Source organism: Lepidochelys olivacea, assembly GCF_965140295.1.
Source record: "Lepidochelys olivacea isolate rLepOli2 genome assembly, chromosome: 4".
Lineage (NCBI taxonomy): Eukaryota > Metazoa > Chordata > Testudines > Cheloniidae > Lepidochelys > Lepidochelys olivacea.
The window spans coordinates 80,775,119-80,798,895 of NC_140414.1; the positions used below are offsets into that span (position 1 = coordinate 80,775,119).

Below are 23,777 nucleotides of genomic sequence, written 5' to 3' on the forward strand. Positions count from 1 at the left end.
CACACCAACTCAACCTAACTTCCTTTTTTGACAGGGTTAATGGCTTAGTGAAGGAGGGAAAGCTGTAGACATGTTGTATCTTGATTTTAGTAAGTCTTTTGACACAGTCCCATGTGACAGTCTCATAAGCAAACTAGGGAAATGTGGTCTAGATAAAATTATTAGAAGATGGGTGCAAAACTGGTTGAAAGACTGTACTCAAAGAATAGTTGTCAGAGGTTCGCTGTCAAGCTGGGGATATATCCCCAGCCTAAGTCACTGATGCACTTTTTTAAATTTTACCCTAAGTCCACAATCTAAGGCAGAACATGCTAGATTTCTAATTAAAAGTCATGGTGACAGAACATTCCTATTAACAGCAAAGAATATATTTTTATTGATAGTGTGTGTGCACGCCCATGCGCACATATCCACGGATTAGAAGTGCACTGTAATTATGTGATGTTAGTAGCCATCATAAATCTGTCTCTCCTGAGAAACAACTTAAAAGATGAGTTGGTTACTGGCTTTAGGCCAGCAACTTTATTTCAGGCTATGTTTTTTTGTAGTGAAAAGTTCACTCTTACACACAAAAGATCCATACTTTGCTCATTTGACTCACTAAACTCAACAGGCATGAATTAGGTGAGCAGGATTTGGCCTGAACTACTAATTAGCACAATTAGGAAGAGAACATTACATATGGTCAATACATATCTTCCCATTTTTTTCTGGGAGCATGTATTTGGTGGGATCCTGCAGGGGTCTGTCCTTGGTATGCTACTATTTAATATTTCCATGAATGACTTGGATAATGGAGTGAAGAGTATGCTTATAATATTTCGCAAAAAGAAAAGGAGTACTTGTGGCACCTTAGAGACTAACCAATTTATTTGAGCATGAGCTTTCGTGAGCTACAGCTCACTTCATCGGATGCATGCCGTGGAAACTGATTTGTGTCCATTTATTCTTTATTCTTTTACGTAGAGACTGTCCAGTTTGACCAATGTACATGGCAGATCTTGGGAGACAGGCCAGTCCTTGCCTACAGACAGCCCCGCAACCTGAAGCAAATACTCACCAACAACCACATACCACACAACAGAACCACTAACCCAGGAACTTATCCTTGCAACAAAGCCCGTTGCCAATTGTGCCCACATATCTATTCAGGGGACACCATCACAGGGCCTAATAACATCAGCCACACTATCAGAGGCTTGTATACCTGCACATCCACCAATGTGATATATGCCATCATGTGCCAGCAATGCCCCTCTGCCATGTACATTGGTCAAACTGGACAGTCTCTACGTAAAAGAATAAATGGACACAAATCAGATGTCAAGAATTATAACATTCATAAACCAGTCGGAGAACACTTCAATCTCTCTGGTCACGCAATCACAGACATGAAGGTCGCTATCTTAAAACAAAAAAACTTCAAATCCAGACTCCAGCGAGAAACTGCTGAATTGGAATTCATTTGCAAATTGGATACTATTAATTTAGGCTTAAATAGAGACTGGGAGTGGCTAAGTCATTATGCAAGGTAGCCTATTTCCTCTTGTTTTTTCCTACCCCCCCCCCCAGATGTTCTGGTTTAACTTGGATTTAAACTTGGAGAGTGGTCAGTTTTGAAGGGGTTTTACCAGCAGGAGAGTGAGTTTGTGTGTGTATGGGGGTGGGGGGGATGTGAGAAAACCTGGATTTGTGCTGGCAATGGCCCACCTTAATTATGCACATTGTAGGGAGAATGGTCACTTTGGATGAGCTATTACCAACAGGATAGTGAGTTTGTGTGTGTGGTTTTTGGGAGGGGGGTGAGGGGGTGAGAGAACCTGGATTTGTGCAGGAAATGGCCCAACTTTATTATCATGCACATTGTGTCAAGAGTTGTCACTTTGGATGGGCTATCACCAGCAGGAGAGTGAATCTGTGTCGGGGGGTGGAGGGTGAGAAAACCTGGATTTGTGCTGGAAATGGCCCACCTGGTGATCACTTTAGATAAGCTATTACCAGCTGGACAGTGGGGTGGGAGGAGGTATTTTTTCATATTCTCTGTGTATATATAAAGTCTGCTACAGTTTCCACGGCATGCATCCGATGAAGTGAGCTGTAGCTCACGAAAGCTCATGCTCAAATAAATTGGTTAGTCTCTAAGGTGCCACAAGTACTCCTTTTCTTTTTGCGAATACAGACTAACACGGCTGTTACTCTGAAACTTATAATATTTGTGGATGGCACCAAACTAGGAGGGCTGCTAGCACTTTGGAGGGCAGGATTAGAATTCAAAATGACCTTGATAAATTGTAAAATTGGTCTGAAATAAACAAATGAATTTCAATAAAAGACAACTGCAAAGTATTAGACTTAAGAAGGAAAAATCAAATACACAACTACAAAATGGGCAATAACTGGCTAGGTGATAGTACTACTGAAAAGTAGCTGAGGGTTATAATGGATCACAAATTGAAAATGAGCCAACAATGTGGTGCAGTTGCAAAAAAGCTAATATCATTCTGGGGTGTATTAAACAGAAGTGTCATCTGTAAGACACAGGAGGTAATTTTTCTGCTGTACTTGGTGCCGGTGAGGCCCCAGCTAGAGTACAATTCAGGGAGCCACATTTTAAGAAGGCTGTAGACAAATCGAAGAGAGACCTGAGAACAGCAACAAAAATCACCAAAGTTTTAGAAAGGCTGACCTCTGAAGAAAGGTTAAAAAAATTGAGTATATTTAGTCTTGAGAAAAGAAGACTGAGGGGACCTAATAACCATTTTCAAATATGTTAAGGCTGTTACGAAAAGAGTGGTGACCAAGTTTTCTCCATGTCCACTGATGGTAGGACAAGAAGTAATCAGCTTAATCTGCAGCAAGGAAGATTTAGGTTAAATATTAGAAAAAACTTCCTCACTAGAAGAATAGTTAAGCATAGGAATAGGCTTCCAAGGGAGGTTGTGGACTCTCAGTCATTGTCTAACCTGTTTTTAAAAACTTCCAAACACCTGTCAGGGATGCTGTAGGTATACTTGGTCCTGCTTCAGCATGAGGAGCTGGACTAGGTGATCTCTCCAGGTCCCTTCTAGCCCTACATTTCTATGATTCTATACAGAGAACAGAATATATATTGTATATATATAATGCATTCCTAAATTTTAAATTATAAATTTCACTTTTGCTTTCAATTAAGTCAGATCCTTGGTATCTTCCAAAAGCTCAAATACAACTTTCACTTTAGCCAGATTCTTATACCTCATTTGCAAAATAAGCAAGCCTTTGCAGATATTTCATAATCTAACTTTATTAATTATCTTTTTTCCCAGTTAGTTAGTTAACATAATTAAGACTTAGGTATATTCTTTAAGAGTTCCTGAGGCAAAAAAGGAATATAACTGGGCAAAAAAGGAGCAGCATTTCCACTTCTAACAGTCAAGGTACATACTTTCCCCATCTACTCTTGAATGTTTACTAAAAATTGATTTATAAAAATTGCTTTTTAGAAATATCAAGGTTGCAGGTAGTATAGTTTCAAATGTATCCATCTGTATCATATTAAAATCCTGGTGCTGGAATTGTCCTTAGATATTTTCTTTAATAGAGACTTTAGATTACATTTCAGTAAGTATGATACTAAAATGAAAATATAAGAAAAGGATTTGGAAGTTAAAGTCACAAAAACGTATTCACAGTCTGCTTAACAAACTGCACATTTTGTTACATCTCTTGTATTATTTTGCTTTTATTTCCTATTTTGTCAGAATAACTTAAACCCTACCTACAATATTATTAAAAATGATTTTTCTCAAAATGATTCTTCGCCTTCTTGACACGTCTAATAGAGGATTATCAATACCATATTGTGCTATGTGATGTAGAATTGTTAGTAGTTCTTAAGATACATGTTCTATAACATTCCGCATTAAATCCTTTCATTGAAATCACTACGAGCTTTGCATAGAAAGCAGAATATTGCCCTCTTTTTAGCCTCTTACTTAAAAAAAAATCTGTTTAAACATTTACACCACAGTCATCTGTACACTATCCAAATAATTATTAAAATCATCATCACCACAATTTAAAGGCCACATGTGATCCATATTCTTTCCTCCTTTCCCTGAGGCAGCTGGGGGATTTTCATTTTCAAGAGCTGATACAATGAAAGCATATATTATGGCATATATTAAGTCATATCAGCATTAGAGTATCTTGCTGGACCAGGCTGACTTTTTATTAAGGATCTGTGTAAAAGTGCCATTTGCATAGTACTAATTTAGAAATTGCATTGCTGCCCATTCAGATTAAGACTGCATAAAAGAGAATGGTTTTATTCACAGAGAAATGAATAGTGTTATGTGCATATCATCCATAGGAATACTATAAGATTCAGTATACGCCCTATAACATATAAAACATGCATACTAAGTTTTCACTGAGAATCAAATGGGAATATGTGGAAGGATACATCCTGTGCTAAAATGAGCTGGAATTTGTTTATCTCCATATAAGCATCTTATGTTAGATACTGCGTGGCCAACTATCTGGAGAGATTTCAGAGTAACAGCCGTGTTAGTCTGTATTCGCAAAAAGAAAAGGAGTACTTGTGGCACCTTAGAGACTAACCAATTTATTAGAGCATAAGCTTTCGTGAGCTACAGCTCACTTCATCAGATGCATATCGTGGAAACTGCAGCAGACTTTATATATACACAGAGAATATGAACCAATACCTCCTCCCACCCCACTGTCCTGCTGGTAATAGCTTATCTAAAGTGATCATCAGGTGGGCCATTTCCAGCACAAATCCAGGTTTTCTGGAGAGAGAGGCTCGTGGAGGATCATGCTATGGAATGAAAGCAAGTGAGTTCAGTTTCACATTGAATGCTATTATTGCATTTTCCTTTAATAAAATTCTTGATTAACTACTTTGGAGTATTAAGCAGGGAAGTAAGCCACGGTACTTCACCAGCTGCTAAAACGTGATGCTTTATTTAATGTTTATTAAGGGAGAATCTCTAATTGGTCTGTCAGTGAAAAAGAGCAGGCTTTCATACTATGTTTATTGTTGATTTAAGACAATACCACAGTGAAGGAATTGGCAAAAAAACAAGTCTGAACACATGTGGGAGGTAAAAGTGGAGTCCACATTAAATTCACTAAAAACCAAACATTGTAAATGCCAGTTTCACGCAGAAGTATCAGACAGGAGCATTCCCCTCCCTCATAAATTTTTCACAAAGCCAAATTTAAAAGCTGTTTCTGAATTATCCTAATTATGGATAAAACTGATTGCACTTTAGGGGTCCCAGAAGATTTGGTAAAGCACCAGCTACATAATACAAACAAACTTTCCATTACTGGAGAGCCAAATATGGATTTCATTTGCAATATCATATGTAAGAGAAGAATTTGGCTCTCAGGCTTCATTTACAAGTCTAGTCACCTAGAAAATTAAGGGGCAGAATATTATGATCTACTTCTTTTTAGTCGAGAACACAGCTAATTTTCCAATCACAGTCAAAAGAGAAATTGGACAGTTATGCTCTTTCACAGATTTATTCTCTTTGATCACATCTGTGTCTGGTATTATACTTTGGCTGCTATTTAACTTCTAGGTGCAATTCAAAGTCTTGATTATGGTCTTCGAGTCCATGACTCAAGCTATCTCACAGACTGTCTCTTCTCTTAAGACCCACACAGCAACTGTGATAGAGAAGAGAAATTCAGCTTTTAGTCTCTGGTATTGAATTTCTAGGGCTTGGCGTAGGGTGCTCCCAGTAGCACCTAACCACCTCTTGTCCTCCGTCCTTAAAACTCGCATTAGCTGTGACGACTACAAAAAATCTTGACAGTGGCTTGGCAGCTAGTATTCTCAGACCACTGCCTACCATATTGACCTACACCATCTCAACTGTTTTTCTCCTGGTGCTCCCCATCTCTGTATCTCCCTGTTGCTTTTTGTCTCATACTTAGACCATAAGTTCTTTGGGGCAGGAACTGTCTTTCTGTTATAAGTGTCTATGATGCTACAACAATGGGCTGCTGGTCCATGAGTGGGATTTCTAGGCACTATGGTAATACAAATAATAAGAGTGACTTCAACTCTATATTGTGCTTTCAGCAGAAATTCAGAACTATGATCTCACAGCTTTAGGGTATGAGGCAAGTTACCATAGACAATACAGGGGAAGGGATGCAGATCAGGATAAGTAAAGAACACGTCAGAGATTAATTTGAATTAATTCAAGTCATCAGGGCATGTTACTATTCACCCCAGGTTGCCAAAGAAATTAGCTGAAGAAATCTCAGAGCCACTGACAATATTTGCAAACTCGTGGGTGACAGGAAAGGAAGACTGGAGAAGGGCTAACATAGTGCCCAACTTTTCAAAGGGGGGAAAAAGGAGGAGCGGGGGAACTATAAACCAGTCAGCCTGACCTTGATACTTGGATGATGAAGAGGGCGATCAATATCAGCCAACATGGATTTACTAAGATTAAATCATGCCAAACCAGCTTGATTTCCTTGTTTGATAAGGTAACAGGTTTGGTGAATAGGGGGAATGTGGAGGACATAATATGAGACTGACAGTCTCATAAGTAAGCTGGAGAAATGCAGGCTTGGTAGAACTACCATTAAGTGGATACATAATTGGTTAAACAACTGCAAACAAAGAGTAACTATTAATGGAATGAAGTCAGATTGGAATGAGGTAGCTGTTCTGGGTCTGGTGTTATTTAACATCTTTATTAATGATCAAGATGTAGGAATGGAGAGCATACTGATCAAATATGCAGATGACACAAAGTTAGGGGGGGACTGTAAACACTTTGGAGAATAGAACTAAAATTCAAAGGGGCCTTAATAAATTGGAGAACTGGACTATAGACAACACAATGAAATTCAACAAAGACAAATGTAAGGTGCTACACTTAGGAAAGAAGTACAGAATGGGGGATAACTGGTTTGGCAGCAGCACTACTGAAAATAATCTAGAAGCTGTGGTGGATCACAGCCTCAACATGAGCCAACAATGTGATGCTGTTGCAAAAAAGCAAATAGAATTTTGGGTTGCATTAACAGAGGCGTATCATGCAAGTCACAGCAGGTGATAGTACCATTCTTCTCAGCACTGGTTACTCCTCAGCTGGAGTACTGTGTCTAATTTCAGTCACCACTGTATACAAAGGATGTAGAGAAACTGGAAAGTATCCAGAAGTGAGCAACAAAGATGATCAAAGGGATTGAATGGCAACATGGGAATGACATATGAGAAAAGGCTGAAGGAACAGGGTACGTTTAGTTTGGTAAAGAGGAGATTAAAGGACAGAGGGGACATGATATAAGTCTTCAAATACTTGCAACAAATTCATTGTTTATATAAAAAAGATAGAGAAAAATTGTTCTCTTTTGCCACAGAGGGCAGGACAAGAGGCAATGGGTTCAAACTACAGTATAGCACAGGGGTGGCCAACATGTGGCTCTGGAGCCACATGCAGCTCTTCAGAAATGAATATGTGGCTCCATGTATAGGCAGCAACTCCAGGGCTGGAATTACAGGCACCAACTTTCCAATGTGCAGGGGGGTGCTCACTGCTCAGCCCCTGGCTCTGCCACAGGCCCTGCCTCCATTCCACCCCTTCCTGCCCCCTCCCCTAAGCCTGCTGTGCCCTTGCTCCTTCCCCTCCGATCCTTCTGCATGCCACGAAACAGCTGATCGGGAGGTGCGGGGAAAGAGGGGGAGGTGCTGATCAGCAGGGCTGCCAGTGGTCGGGAGGCACTGGGAGCAGGGGGGCGGGGGACTGATGGGGGGGCTGCTGATGTATTAGCTGTGGCTCTTTGGCAAATTCTTTGGTAAATTCTTGCTCCTTCTCAGGCTCAGGTTGGCCACCCCTAGTATAGCAGATTTAGATTAAATCTCAGGAAAAACTTCCTAACTGTAAGAACAATAGGACAATGGAACAAACTGCTTAGGGTAGTCATGGAAGCTCCTTCACTGGAGGTTTTCAAATAGAGGCTGGATAGCCATTTTTCTTGGATGATTTAGACACAACAAATCCTGCATCTTGGCAGGGGGCTAGACTAGGTGATCCTTGTGGTCCATTCTAACCCTATGGTTCTATGATTCAATGAAAACATCTGTTTGATCAGTCTCTCCGTGAGTTTTATATTACCCTTGTTACTAGCAAAACTACCAAATATGTTCTCTCCAATGAAACCAATATTCAAGGAGGAGAAGGAAGGAAGGAAGGAGAGCACTGTTAGGAAGTGTTGTGTATTCCTAACAAATTCAGCTAAAAGTGCTCACAGATGAGTGCTCTCAAAATGGATGTAATATTAGATACAAATAATACATTATAGAGTATAAAACAACTATCACTACATATGTATAGAGATTATAAATAGGAAAATACAAATATTACATCATACACTAAAATGAGCAGGGATTTGTTTAGGGTGGGATGAAGGAGATGAAATTACCAAAGAAGTGTTGAAAAGAAAATAACAGGGAAAATTAAAGATTAAATATAAGGAAAACTTCATGGCGGATCTTTTCTTCTCTAGAATAATCTTCCGAATAAAAAACAGTGGAAAAATCATCAACTATGTTATTTAAAACAAGAATGAAAACAGCCTTAGATAATACTGCAGAGTCTACCACTGGTGTGGGAAATAGTATAAACTCACTATATGAGTGAATAGGCTTTTTCCAGCTCCAAGATGAGAGATTCTAATGAGATCATCTAACACCAGCATACAAAAGTACCATATAAAAAGACAAATATACACACATATTTCAACAGCCATATTAAATGTTGGCCTGAAAAGAGCAAAGCAGAGAAACTCTGAGTTACCATTCCTTCCTAAACTTACTGTACTATGTAGTCTATTGGCTGAAATCTCTGGTTTGCTAAGTCAGCTTTCCACTGCTCAAAAGACATGAACTGTCCAGTAATGGACAACAGAGACATCCCCCTGCAAGGGGGACTGGTGGAAAGTCAGCGGAGGTGGCATAGCAGCTTCTGTACCAGCCTCCTCCCAACTCCCAGTATAAAGAGAGGGACAGGACATTCCAGCAGTAAGACTGACTGGAGGCGGGGAAAGTGGGCCAAGTGGAGTTCTACTCTGCCCCACTCAGTCCTCCTCTGGCATAAGGTTACCAGGGCCAGGTGCTGCTATGACAGGCTCCCTGCAGAGGTCCCCCTCTCCACCGCCTCCAAGCAGATCTCAGATGAAGTGGAGAATCTTTTCCTCTAACTTTGTGAGCCATAATACTTGAGCCTGTATGGTGAGGATGGGCTCCACCTAAACCAAAAGAGAACCAGACTGCTAGCACACAACATTAAAAAGGCCATAGCGGAGTTTTTAAACTAAGGGTTGGGAGATAGCCAACAGGTGCGGAGGAGCACATGGTTTGGAGACAGAAATCCCAAAGAGGAGGATCTATTAAAGGGGATACTCTATATTCTAGTAAAGAGGAGAGGATAGAACTTGCCTATGTACAGGTTGGAACTGAAGACAAAATGTCAAATGAAAAAGAGTCCCATTCAATTACATTACATGAAGACTGACAACTAAATACTGACAAATTTTATAAGGGTCTGTATACAAATGCTAGAAGTCCAAGATGGGTGAACTTGTGTGCCTAGTATTACATAAGGATACCAATATAATAGGCATCACAGAACCTTGGTGGAATGATGATAATCAGCGGGACACAGTAATGCCATGGTACAAAATATACAGGAATTACAGAGTAGGTCATACTGATGGGGGAGTGGCAATATATGTGAAAGAAAGCCAAATCAAATATAGTAAAATTCTTAAATGACTCAAACTATATCATAGTATCTCTGTAGAAAGAAATTCAACACTTGAACAATAAGAGTTCAGCAATAGGAATATACTACCAACCACCTGACCAGGATGGTGACAGTGACTATGGAGATTAGAGAGACTACATAAAGAAAATCCAATAATAATGGGGGATTTCAACTATCCCCCATATTGATGGGGTACATGACACCTCAGGACATGATACATAAATAACATTTCTTGACTGCTTCTTGGAGCAGTTGGTCTTGGAACCCACAAGGGGACAGGCAATTCTTGATTTAGTCCTAAATGGTGCACAGGTTCTGGTCCAAGAAGTGAATATAGTTGAACCACTCAGTAATAGCAACCACAATGTAATCAAACTTAACATCTTTGTAGGGAGGAAAATGCCAAATAAACCCACTACAGTAGCATTCAACGTCAAAAAGGGGAACTACACAAAAATGAGTAAGCTAACTTAATGGAAATTATAAGGAACTGTCACAAGAGTGAAATGGAAGCTGCATGGAAACTCTTTTAAAAAACACCATAGAGGTTCAAACTAAAAGTACACCCCAAATCAAAAACACAATACAAGGACCAAAAAATGCCACCATGGCTAAATAATAAAGTAAAAGAGGCAGTCAGAGACAAAAAGACATTGTTTACAAATTGGAAGCTAAATCCTAAGGAAAATAGGAAAGAGCATAAACTCTGGCGAGTAAAGTGTAAAAGTATAATTAGGCAGGCCAAAAAAGAATTTGAAAAGCAACTAGCAAAAGACACAAAAACTAACAGCAACAATTTTTTTAAATACATCAAAAGCAGGAAGCCTGCCAAAGAATCAATGGAGCCATCCCTTGGGTACAGCAAATCAGGCTGACCACTCCAGGCCCCATGCTTTGGGGGGGTCCCACAAGCCGGTGCAATTGGCCGGCGCAGTCGGTTCCGGAAGTGACAGATTTGTCACTTCCACCCCAGGCCCCGCACCCCATATGGACAGCCTTGAGTAGAACCACTAGACTATTGTAGCACTGAAGGAGACAGGGCATTTGTGGAGGAGCTAAATGAATTATTTTCATTGGACTTCATGGCTGAGGATGTGAGGGAGATTCCCACATCTAAGCCATTATTTCTAGATGACAAATCTGAGGAAGTGTCCCACACTGAGGTGTTGATAGAGGAGGTTTTGGAACAAATTGAGAATTAAACAGTAATAAGTCAGCAAGACTGGATGGTATTCAGCCAAGAGTTTTGAAGGAACTTAAATATGAAAATGCAGAACTACTAAGTGTGTTATGTAACCTATCACTTAAGTCACCCTGAGTACCAGATGACTGGAGGATAGCTAATGTGATGCCAATTTTTTAAAAAAGCTCCAGAGACAACCCTGGCAATTACAGGCTGGTAAGCCTAATTTCAACACCATTCAAATTGGTAGAAACTCTGTAAAGAAGAGAATTATCAGATACATAAGATGAACACAATATGCTGGGGGAAAAGTCAACATGACTTTTGTAAAGGGAAATCATGCCTAACCATTAGAATTCTTTGAGGTTATCAACAAACAAGTAGACAAGGGTCATCCAGTTGATATACTGTCTTTGACTTTCAGAAAGCCTTTGTCAAAGTCCCTCACCAAAGGTTCTTAAGCAAAAGTAAGCAGTTATGGGATAAGAGGGAAGGTCCTTTCATAGATCAGTACCTGCTTAAAAGATAGGAAGCCAAGGCTAGGAATAAATGGTTAGATTTCACAATGGAGAGAGGTAAATAGCTGAGTCCCCCAAGGTTCTGTACTGGATCACGTGTTGTTCAACATATTCATAAATTATCTGGAAAAGGGTAAACAGTGAGGTGACAAAGTTTGCAGAAAATACAAAATTACTCAAAATAGTTAAATCCAAAGCAGACTGCAAAGACTTACACAGGGATCTCACAAAACTGGGTGACTGGGCAACAAAATGGAAGATGAAATTCAATGTTTATAAATGCAACTTAACACACATTGTAAAACATAATGCCAACTATACATACAAAATGTTGAGGTCTAAATTAGTTGTTACAACTCAAGAAAGAGATCTTGGAGCGATTAAGGATAGTTCTCTGCTCAATGTATAGCAGCAGTCAAAAAACTGAACAGAATGTTAGGAACCATTAGGAAAGGGACAGCTAATAAGAGAGAAAATATCATAAGGTGACTAAATAAATCTATGGTACACCCACACCTTGAATACTGCATGCAGTACTTGTCACCCCATCTCAAAAAACATATATTTGAACTGGAAAAAGTAGAGAGAAGAACATAAAAATGATTAAGGGTATAGAAAACCTTCCATATGAGGTGAGAGTTAAGAGACTGGGACTCTTCAGCTTAAGAAAGAAAAAGTTGAGGGAGGGTATGACAGAGGTCTATAAAATCATGAATGGTACGGAGAAAGTGTATAAAGAAGTGTTATTTCTGCAGGGTGTAGCCCGAAGATACTATGTCAAGCACCCAATGGTCCGAGGTCAGCTACGACCAGGCTGACCGGAAGGGGGCACAGGCGGTTGAGGAAAGAACAAGGGGGTGGATCCTGGAAAGTGACTAAGGTGCTGTCCTTGGGCACATCCTCAAAATACCTGCTTCTCGCTTCCTTGGCCTCTGGAAGAACCAGGCTGGGCAGAGGAATGGGCAGACTAAGGGTGACGCTGTTTAAATCCTTTGTCTCTGTCTTTCCTGTAGGAGATGGACAGGGGGACACCCCAGGACCTTGATGGAGGTGGAGGGGATGGAATGGCTTTCTAGGACAGCTGACGGGTGCGTAGGCCCAAGGAATGGAGGGTGGCATGGGAGTCTTTAAGGTCATAGAGCTGCGCATTGGTCAACTCTGTTCCCTCAAACAGAAGGTCCAGAGAACTGTAACCAGGAGCTGCACCTCATCACCACCGCAGAGGCAACAACCCTGGCTGCCAAGTCCGTAGCATCCCAGGCTATCTGGAGAGCCTCTTGCCACCGCTTTGCCCTCTTCCACCAAGGCAGTGATCTCCTGGGCTCGGTCCTGTGGGAGGCCCTCCTTGAACTTGCTGATGGAGTCCCACAGGTTGAAGTTGTACCTGCCTAGCAGGGCCTGATGGTTAGACATCGGAACATGCAGGCTGGCTGTCGAATAATTTTCCTGCCAAACAAGTCCAGCCTCTTGGCATCTTTATGTTTTGGTGTGCCACTCATCTGACCCTTTCATTGATGGCAGACATGACCAGGGACCCTGCTGGAGGGTGGGTGTACAGGTACTCAAATCCCTTTGTGGGCACATAGTACTTCTTTTCCACCTTCTTGGAGGTAGGTGGAATGGACGAGTGGGTCTGCCACACAGACTTGGCAATTTTAAGGACCCCTGGGTGGATGGGCAATGCAACCTGGGCCAGGGTGGAAGGTATGACATTAAAGAGGTCGTCGGACTCCTCCGCTAACTCCTCAACCTCCAAGTTCAGGTTGGCAGCCACCCTTTTGAGCAGGGTCCACTGCTCCTTGAAGTTGTCAGAGAGGCTGCTTGTTTGCAAGAGGCCCCCGAACGCTTCATCCAGAGATGACAAAGATTACTGCACAGCAGAGGGAGGGGCGGCTTCCCCTAGCTCATCCAGGGCATCGGAGCCCGCTGTGTTGCCCCCGTGTCGGATTCGACACCGTGCTCCAACACGCAGGAGCTGGGCTGGTCTCACGGGCTGGTGGTGATTCGCCTTTTATAGGTGAGGGGCTGAACTCCCCTTCAGGCTTGGACCATGGCCCTTCCAGTGACATCACAGAGCTGTAGATGTCTGAGTCTGCCAACTGACACTCATCGGCGACCAGTGAGGAGAGGGCAAGAATCCATGCCAGCCTGAAGAGCAGTACCAGGGAGCCGGAGACCGGTGGTGACTGGGAACAATCCTGCACAGGGGGGACTGACGCCTGGAAGACCGCCTAGGTGATGGTGAGCTGCGCCATGATAAACTCTGGCGGGAGGCCCGATAGTACCAGGGGTACAGGGATCAGCATCGTGACTCAGGTGTGACTTGCAGGCAGAGACCTTGGCATCAGGGACCTGTGTCTTCTAACCAGGGACTGAGGCTGTGGTGCCAGGGTCCAAGGCCGCAGTGATGGGGACTGATGCCTGCAGTCCAGGGATTGGGGACACTCCCACTGCTTTAGGGGGTGGTCCCATAACCAGCTTGCCCATAGATGCCGGGACCTGGGCTAGGTCTGTCGTCTGGCTTGATGTCTGGTGCCGGTCAGCCTACTTGCTGTTTGGCTGCCAGGCCCACTTTGGGCACAGATGACCCTATTAGGGGCTGATACCCCCTTCTGCTCCCAGAAGTCAGAGGCAGGTCCCTGGCTGGACTAGGGGGGCTGACCCCAGAAGTACCCCCAAGCAGCTTTGGGGTGGGCACATGACCTGACACAGGTCCTTTGCCTGAAGCCCCCTTTTCCTGTGGTGCCGGTGGGCCCATCGACTTTGACTGCTTCTTAGGCACCGGGGAGGGGGAACAGTGCCAGGTGGATTCCGGTGCTGGTGGTGTACTGTGTGCCAACACCAAGGTGTCGGGCACGGAGTCCAATCGAGAGGGCTTCGAGGTAAGATGAAGCGAAGCCTCCACGAGGAGGGCCCTTAAGCAGATATCCCACTCCTTCTGAGTTCGAGGGCAAAAAACTTATTTCAGATCCTGCACTTATCCTTTCTGTGGGACTCCCCCAATCACTTTAAACAGCTCTCCTGGGGGTCAGTAACAGGCTTCAGCCAGCTGCACACTGAACATGGCTTAAAGCATGGGGAATGGGGCATGCCGGGCTCCGAGACGAAGTCCCAGCTGGGTCTCTAATGCCTAAACTCTACTCTAACACTTAACTTAAAGGTCTAACTCAATACCTATCAACTAACAACAAAGGAGACAGAACAATGGACTGTAAGAATCACTAATGCTTTTGTGATGCAAAACAAGGCGCTCTGACCAATCGTCATAGGCGGTAAGGAGGAACAGAGAGGATGTAGGGTCAGCAGCACCTAATATACCAGCACATGAGCACGGCAAAAATCTCCAATGACTGTTCTTGTGGGCATGCACACATCTAGAATGGAATCGACATGAGCAAGCACTCGAAGAAGAATTATTGTTTGGCTGGTAATATTCAGAGTGCTATGAACTGTATATTACATTACATTATATTGAATTATATATGGAGAGTTTTAAACTTTGTAAAAGTGCTCAGATCATTAGGTAATTATTGTTTATATTACAGTAGTGCCTAGAGATCCCAAACAAGATCAGTTTCTCACTGTGCTTGGTGCTGTACATATACATAGAAGGAGACAATCCCCACCCCCAAAGAGTTTACAGTCCAAATATACAAGACAAAAGGCACAGAGGAAGTTATCTGTCCCAGATTATACAGCAAGTTATAGACAGATGAGAGAGTAGAAGTCCATTCTCATGAGTCACAGTGCAGTACCCTGCACCCCCGGAACATGCTCCTCTCTAAATACGGGCACTTCTTATTATACATAATTACACTCAGTACAGATACATGAGAAGCATCAACAATAAACATTTTCCCACACTGTTCTGCTAATGTACCTTAAGGAAAACTGGAGGTTCCAGAGTAGTTTAAATTCTACATTGATACAGTCTTATGATTTGTGGTGCAGTAGCACTGGAATTCAGGACCCATGCTAAGTGCTGCATAAAATGTGTAATAAAAAGCCCACTGTTTCTTCCACAAAAAACTTTCTGCTGAGGTGACAAACAGTGATGCAGAAACTGGACTGAGACCACCCAATTTTTTTTCATGTATCAAAATGAATAACAATCTGCTATTACCATCTTTCCACCACTCGTGACCTGGGAGATTAACCACTGACATTACTTAGCTTTTATGGATGGGATATTTGAAAAGCACCTAAGTGACTTAATAGCAAGTGTCCCACCGAAAGTCAGGGAGCTCCTTACTCACTGAGACACTTCTGCAATGTTCACACTTTATCTTATTAATAATAACTTGAACCATCATCTCTATCACCTTTGTGTTTTTCAGCAGTAGAACGACAAAACTCTTGCTGACTTTGCTCTGACTTTGGATTTCCTATGAACACAGTACAATGTCAAAGAGCTCCTTATATTCCTTTCATAGACACTGTAATGGCTGAAAGGTCTCCCAAGATATTATGCTATAGATATTTAGTGAGACTATTATTTTTAATGTGCACCCAATAGATACACTGTAATGTTTTGAAGGAAAAGTCCATTTCCATGCATAGGTCTAATTCTTGGACAGGAATGGCCTAGTGGATGTAATTGGACTTGTCTCACCAACCTCTGCTCACTTGGGAGACAATGAGATGGGCCAAGGACCAACAAGAAAAGAAAAGGGGCCTTCCCATAGTTTAAGTGCAAACATGAATAGATAATAAATAAAGAGCACTTATACACCCTTTTACATATTTAAACTGCTGAACACACATTAACAAGATAGGTTAGCATGAGCTTTATTTTCTGAATGCGGAAACTGAAGCTGAGAGAAGAAGCTACTTCCACACAGCAAGACAATACTGGAGAAAGCATTTGAACACTAGAGTGTCTGATCCCCAATCATGATGCAGCTTCACAGTGAATCTGCATCAGAAACCAGATAATTAATACATATTATGTATTATTTGTCTGATTTCTAAGGCTAATGTGTCTGTCCAGCAGTCTCCTTTGCTGGCAGTTTGTTTCCCAAATTATAGCCCTAAAAGAACTTTTAACTGTCAAAAACTGGAATTTATAGATAATATACAGGCAGAATCCTTTGCTCAAACAGTGACATTCAGTGTATCACTATAGAAAATATACTGTTTGTACTCACTGGTATTTTATTGTATTTGACTCTATAGGAATAAAATGGTTGTTGAAGCAGCAAGTACCATATTAGAGCTATTTGCATTGTATTTGTGAAATGCACCAATATGAAACTATTCACTTCCATCATGGCTGCTAGCAACATGTAATGCCGTGCCGTGGGTGGTTCAAAGCATCTGCTATGAAAGGTGTAGGAGTTGGGAAGCAGTGACAATTTATACTCCCATTGATTTTATAGCAAGAAGAGAGAAGGAGAGAGGCAGAAACAAGTAGCTTCACTCAAGATGGAAGCATGAAGAAAATTAGAATAAACATGTCTTGATGAAAGTTGTTGGGATATTCCATTAAGGAAAAATAACAAGTGATGGTCCAGCTAAATTATAACTATACACTGCTCAACCTTGGCAAAGCACACCACAATAGAAGTGCTATGGTTTGTGAAAGCAACTTAGGACAGAAGTACCAAAGTGTGTAACTAGAGACAATATTCTTCCTCCAAGGCAAAGTGCAGCCTTTAAAGCATGTGTAGTGACCAGCGATCACAGTACTTTCCTTAACAGCCCCTTACAAACTCAGGTCCCAACTCTTCTTCCCTTCATGGGTCCTCATTTTATTCCCAAATCTTGAATTCCAGCCTTCTGTGGGGGTAAGGGGACTCCTCTTTCCAACAACATATCCACAAACACAGTCACAGCAATTAACCAACACCACCCCTCCTGCATAAGGGAAAATAAATAATATATTGGGATCTCAACACATTTCTGCCCAGACTTGTGATGACAGCTGGGCACTACTAAAGGCACGGCATTCTAAATGGGGGGAAAATCTGTTGCATTAGCTATTGGTGTAATCACACTATTAATCACATTATTTTGAGAGGCTATTGGTCGTTCAAACTGCTTGTCATTTGAACAATGAGGACACAGTTATCTATAGCAACTTGTTCATGCAATCCACTAATTGATTCACATTTTTCTTTGGTAATTTTTACAGTTTTCAAATTGGATTTTTTTAAATTAGGAATTAAGGGTTCCTGAATTGTACATTGTTTCTCCAAATCAGTGTTTCATTTGTGGCTAGGTATTTGGATTCAATTGTCAGATATCCTGTCAGTTCACCATATTGTTTATAAATTAATCTGTTTTACATTTGATACATATATTCTGCTTTGTTGTGTGACAATCTACTGTACATCTAGATAAACACAAGATAATAAACACTCCAAAGCTGCATTTAGTCTAAGTGGGTCAGTTCTAATGAGCAAGCATGACATTTACATGTAACAAGCAGATTGATCGGAGTGTTGAAAAACGGAATATGGCATCAACTCAGGAAATATGCATATACATGGAGTTTAGGTTATCCAATTTTCTTACATCCAAAATGTCCCTCTCAAGCATTGATCTCCGAATCAATTTAGATTAAACAGTATCTGTGATTTAGATGTGGCAAATTTTTGCCAGCATTACCTTTTCACTTACAATACAAAAAATGCCCTCATTTCAATACATCTAGATAAAATCCAGCATGGACAGAACAGAAAGAGAACACAGTTGCAGTGATCATACACTCTGCTCCTTAGAGAAAAGGACGTTATGAACAGTATATTTCCTGAGCTACAACTTGATATACTGTACAAGCAAGAACAATCTAGGGGTGTACCTTTAAAAAACAGTAATACGCCCAGCAACAATCAGCTACATACAACTTTGTCCAGAGATTTTGAAATAGGAATACCATGACCATGCTGTGTATTTATTTTTTCTAACACAAACTGAACTGCACTGTGCAAAAACAAAAAGCTAACTGGATATATACACTGCAAAATTTACAACCAATCCCTTCATAGATACTATAGCAAGGCTGCTTCCACAGATACCTAAAGAAATGGGGGGGGGAAGTGAAAGAAATATAGACACCTCCCAGATATATACAAAATATACTCCAGGTCTTTGTTCAGTTTAGACACCCATTGAAAGGTGTAAATAATGGTTACATTGTTAGATTTCTAACTCCAACTAGCTCCAAATACTGTGTGAGTGGCTCTCTCATAGTTCACAGTGGGCTCCCTTGACCCAGCTAGACAAGCGTGAAAACATGAAATAAATGAAGGTTAACAAAGGACTGGTCTGGGAAACAGTCCACATTAAAAGCTTGCAGTGTTACTACTATGCATATAAGACTGTGCATTTGAATTCCATAAGTCTTAAATATTCACAATCACAATATTAATTCCAGACATTACTTCAAGAAGCCAAATGGAAAAATCTTTCATATCTGCTACACCAGGATATTCACTAGCCTTAGAGGCATGCACCCAAAGCAAATAAGGAAACTGCAAAATAATACCATATTTGTAAACGGAAAACTATTTATCACAATACCTTTTTGTGTTTGTCCCTCTTCCATATTCTCTTCCATGGCTACCTTTCTTCACTACAAACTGCTACACAGAATTAATCAAAAGCTTCAATTAGATGTTGGAAAAAGTGTGGGGTGCTTTTTTCCTGGGAAGCTCCAACAGCAGAGGCTTAGGCAAGTCCTCAGAGCTTAGCTAAGGCTCTCTCACTCTCCTTGTTTGCTTGGAGACAGGCTGTCAAGTGTAATTTCATTCAAATTACTCTTCCGTGAAGATTATCAATTTTTCTTCTCAAAGCTGCCCATTGTATATCACTGTAAACAGGTATTCAAATGAACAGCCAGTGAATTTTAGGGGGAAATTTGGTGTCCGTCCCAGTAGCAGTGACACTGTAATTCATAAGCCTTGCTTTGCATATAAAATGGGGGAAAGAAATTGAGGTTTGTATTGAAATCTGTGTTTTAAATTGGAAACAGGCTGCACTGAGAACAGATGGAGGGGAGTCCTCCTAACATGAAGCAGACCACCAACCCATAATTCCCCCTATTTGCTACCAAAGTGGGAAAACCCAGATGCCTGTGGGTTCTTTATGCTGCAGTAGTTGTCTCACTCTCGGTCAGATTCATTACTAATATTCTCCTTCATTTTCTCGCTCTCTCATATATTTATACTATTTGGGTATAATTAGTATTAGAAATACATACTATTATACTTATTCTATAATGTATTCTGACAGGCTGCAAAAGGGTTTGTTCAAAAGAAGGATACACCTTTATAGTTTAAGGTGGGTTTTTTTCAAGTATATATATAAAAAAGCAGAAAGTATGAAATAGAGAATATTACTGACTGCCCATCAAATCCTCTATTTAAGGTAAATTATCTCTCACAATGCCACAAATTGGCAGATGTGAATTTAAAATAAGACAGCGAGATGTTTAAATAAATATTCTATCCATTTTTTTCCTGCAGTATAGCATGCAAAATTATCAGCAGGCTGTAGTACCTTATTAAAAGATGGAACCTTTTCAAGATGGTGAAGCTTAAAACAAAACAAAAACAAAACCCCACACATTACACAATCTTTGTCATGGATTGTTGGAGGAAAAACACAGGTTCAGTACATTGTGGGGGCACTTACTTGTTTGGGGAGCTGTGCAGTCTGATTTGAAATGCAAATTGGACACTGCAGTCTATCAATAAATTAGCATTTTTGTACCTTGGCCTGTTGAGTGGCATAGCATCATCTTAAGAGTTTGAATACTTCCTAGAAGTGCAACAAGAAAAACACACACAATGTGTGTTCTGGGTTTTTTTTCCCCATCCTCCCGGGAAAACATGACTAATTCTCACCATGAATCTAAAATGTCAAGACTTAAAATGGGTAAACACAGAAGCAAAACTATTTTTAATGTGATGTTATTAAAAGGGACCCCCTCACCAGCTCGCTCTAAGTTTAAAATTGTTTTCAAGTCTGCTAAATATTTTGTATACTATTTTGTTTGTAACAGTTCACATCAACAGAAATTTCATGAATTTGTACATTCAGATAGATACCTACCTGACCATTCTGTTTTTAAAATACACCTATCTAGCACTTTCGTTGCATGTACACCTCTTATATGGAATAGATAAGGACCAATTTACAACAGATTCAGTCTTCCCAGACCCCCTAGATATTTTTCAAACCAAAATCTCCCAAAACCACCACTCAGCTGCTCATCTATCTAAGATGGCTTCAACATTGTAGTATGCAAGGATCTTGCCTCCCCCAGAAAATCTGGGGAAACAAATGAGCTTGCAGCATGACCTAAAAATCCACAGATTTGGATTTTGTTGAATTGCATCATAAAATGCATGTCACAGCTGAACATTCCTTATTGAGAACACCCTCCTCTAGGCCCCCCATTATTAAACCAGGGGAGTATTAGCTTAAGCACCTGAGAGGAACTGAACTACCATGGTATCATAAGGGGAGATGTGAGGTGAGAAGACCTATTAGAGCCCACTAGGGACAGTGTATCTCCTCCCCAAGGCAGCAGTACTATGGTTACTACCAGACCCCTCTGAGAACCTCACTACCAAAGGCAACATCAGCTGATTTGTGCATACCCTGCCAGTGGTGTCTCCAGAAGGTCTCAGCACATCACATGGCTACACAGCACAGCTAACCCATCGAGCCTCTTTGTGCTCCATCCAGGAGATGGCGATCTCTTGGAAAAAGTGAGCTTGAAGCTTCTCTGAGCAGGGAACACACACAAGGAAGTAGGGTTACCAGATGCTGGCTATTATCCAGTGGCAGAGGATGTATCCGGATTGCTTCTACTCTTTGTGGGGCCCTTTGCACAGCACAAACAAAAGGGACTTGTGTAAGAGTTTGGTTTCAGAAAGGTAGACCCTAAGAACAAACCAGACATGCAGAGAATGGGACCGGACCTCAAGTCTTGCCTTACATTTGTGGCAGAAATTCAACAGTGAGACCTCCTAAATAAGGTGAATGGCTGAGACCAAATTGGGAGCAAGTCCACAGAACAAACCTTCTCTATGTGATGTTTCATTTTCCACAAGCCAGGGCTGTGAGTTCAGACTCTGGAATGGGTTAGTGACCACTAGAAAAATTGCTTTCCATAACAGGAGAGAGCATGGACTGGTGAAGTTAGGACCAAATAAGTCTGAACTGAGAGCAAGTGAGAACTAGATTTAACTAAAAGGGATAGAGCCACACGAAACAAGAGTCCTAGAGAAAGAGACTGCCCTAAGGAGCCTAGCTACGGGAGAGGAGGTGTGAACCCCACTGGGAAGCTTCCTATGGACTTTAATAGAGCTGAGGGCAGAGGTCTGTACCCTAATGGAGATAGCACAGAGACTCTCTGAACCCCATTCTGGAAGAACTCCAGAAAGGACGGTGTGATAGGGTGTCCAACCCACACAAGGCTTAAAAGGGTTAAAGTGGCCAGGTATGCCAATTTACTTCTCAGGCTGCACCAGGAGGAGCAACCAGGGATTGATTAAATAAAGCTCATCTTGACAGGAACAGGAGGTGCCTGTATAAAACCCAGAGACTCAGAGAAAGGGGCTGCAGGGAAGTAGGCTGCAGTCATTCCGTGAGCAGAGGGAGTTGGAAAGCTGACAAACCCAGAGAGGTGGGAAGCCAGGAAGCTGGGAAAGCAGCAAGGTAGGACAGAGCAGGCCTTGGCTGCTGACTAGAGGGCCCCTGAGCTGGAACTTGGCATAGAGGACAGGCCCAGGTTCCCCTACCAGCTACTGGGGGCATGTCACAGGCCAGGCAAAGGACAGCGGACTGCCTGGGATGATTTATTCTAGAAAGACTTTGTTACATACCTCCTGTGGAAGGGGAAACCACATAGTGACCTGGCCTGAAGGCCAAGCCATGAAGAGGTGGCTGCAGTTCCTGAAGCCAGATGGGCTGCGGGGCAGGAAGGATGGGTAAAGATACCACCAGAGAAGGGTGCTACACCTGGCAGAGCTAATCCCCAGGACTGCCAAGAGGAGGCACCACCAGCAGCAAGTGAACCCTGTGACAGAGTGGATTGTAAATGTCTTGGCTAACATCCAATGGAAAAAAAAAAAAGACAGACCATGCCCTACAATAAGCAGAGTAAGTACACTTCTTTCATGAAGGTGGATTAACAACAAGGACATGGATGAACATTCCTGGATTTGAAAGGAAAGAGGGTTCATAAGATTTGTGGGGTGGAACTGATGTGTAGGAAACCCTTTCTTTCTGCTAGGCAAAGACAGATCATAGGGTAGCTTGTGGGAGGGGCTGGGCACACCAGGCCCGTCTATATCATTGTGGGGCCATACAGAATCATAAGTCACTGATTTCTTTCTGCTTTCTTAGACACATAGGAAGTAGAGGAAGGAAGACCTAAGATACCTCCCTCACCTTTGAAATGGAGAAGGTACCCTGTTCCTATGCGTAAGGACCAAGGCATTTTCAATCATATCTGGGAACTAGGGAGCTGAAGCTTGATGTGAAAGAAGTTGATCAAAGGAGGCCAGGTACCAGGTGTGACATTCCCCTCTGGTTTTATCCAGACCGGTGATCAGCTAGGTCACCCCAATCCTTGACTCTGGGAGCCAGCCTTACCTTGCTCTGCTGTGAGAACCCTCACTCCTGAGCTATTCACGCACAGCCTCTGGCATGTAAGCTGCTCCTTGAGTTGTGCAACCAAATGACACTAGCCAATATCTCCGGTCCCAGACACAACCCTAGGAACCTCCATCTTGCAGTGCCCAGTTATGCCCGCTGGACGCTGCAAGCTTATATGAGTTCGTCAGTTTAACAAGGAAATTGATATATAGCAGCCTTGTTATCCCAAAGGGAGCCTCTGACATGCTTCAAACCAAACGCATTGTTTCAGTTAGGATAAACAAATTTATTAACTATAAAGATAGATTTTAAGTGATTATAAGTCAAACCATAACAAGTCAGATTTGGTCAAATGAAATAAAAGCAAAACACATTCTAATCTGATCTTAACACTTTCAATGCCCTTACAAACTTAGATGCTTCTCACCACAGGCTGGCTGGTTACTCTTCAGCCAGGCTCTCCCCTTTGATCAGCGCTTCAGTCGCTTGGTGTAGTGTCTGTAGATGTTGGTGGAAGAGAGAGAGAGAGCATGGCAAATGTCTCTCCCTTTTATCATGTCCTTTCTTCCCTCTTGGCTTTGCCCCCCCCCTTCAGAGTCAGGTGAGCATTACCTCATCACAGTTCCAAACTGACCAAAGGAAGGAGGGGTGACTCCCTTG

At 41.8% G+C, this 23,777-nt stretch overlaps 1 protein-coding gene across 2 annotated transcripts in view; it reads right to left on the reverse strand.

The window, feature by feature from the left end:
• Positions 1-23,777, reverse strand: part of GPM6A (glycoprotein M6A) — a 352,328-nt gene that overhangs the window by 212,085 nt on the left and 116,466 nt on the right. The window contains exon 1 of one of the 2 annotated variants that reach the window (XM_084627080.1): positions 19,029-19,493. The exons of the other annotated variant lie outside the window; for it this stretch is intronic. Within the exon in view, the coding sequence (XP_084483206.1) occupies positions 19,029-19,065 (37 nt within the window). The 5' untranslated portion in view covers positions 19,066-19,493. Of the gene's footprint in view, positions 1-19,028; positions 19,494-23,777 lie in introns of those variants that run through there. 2 annotated transcript variants of the gene reach the window in all.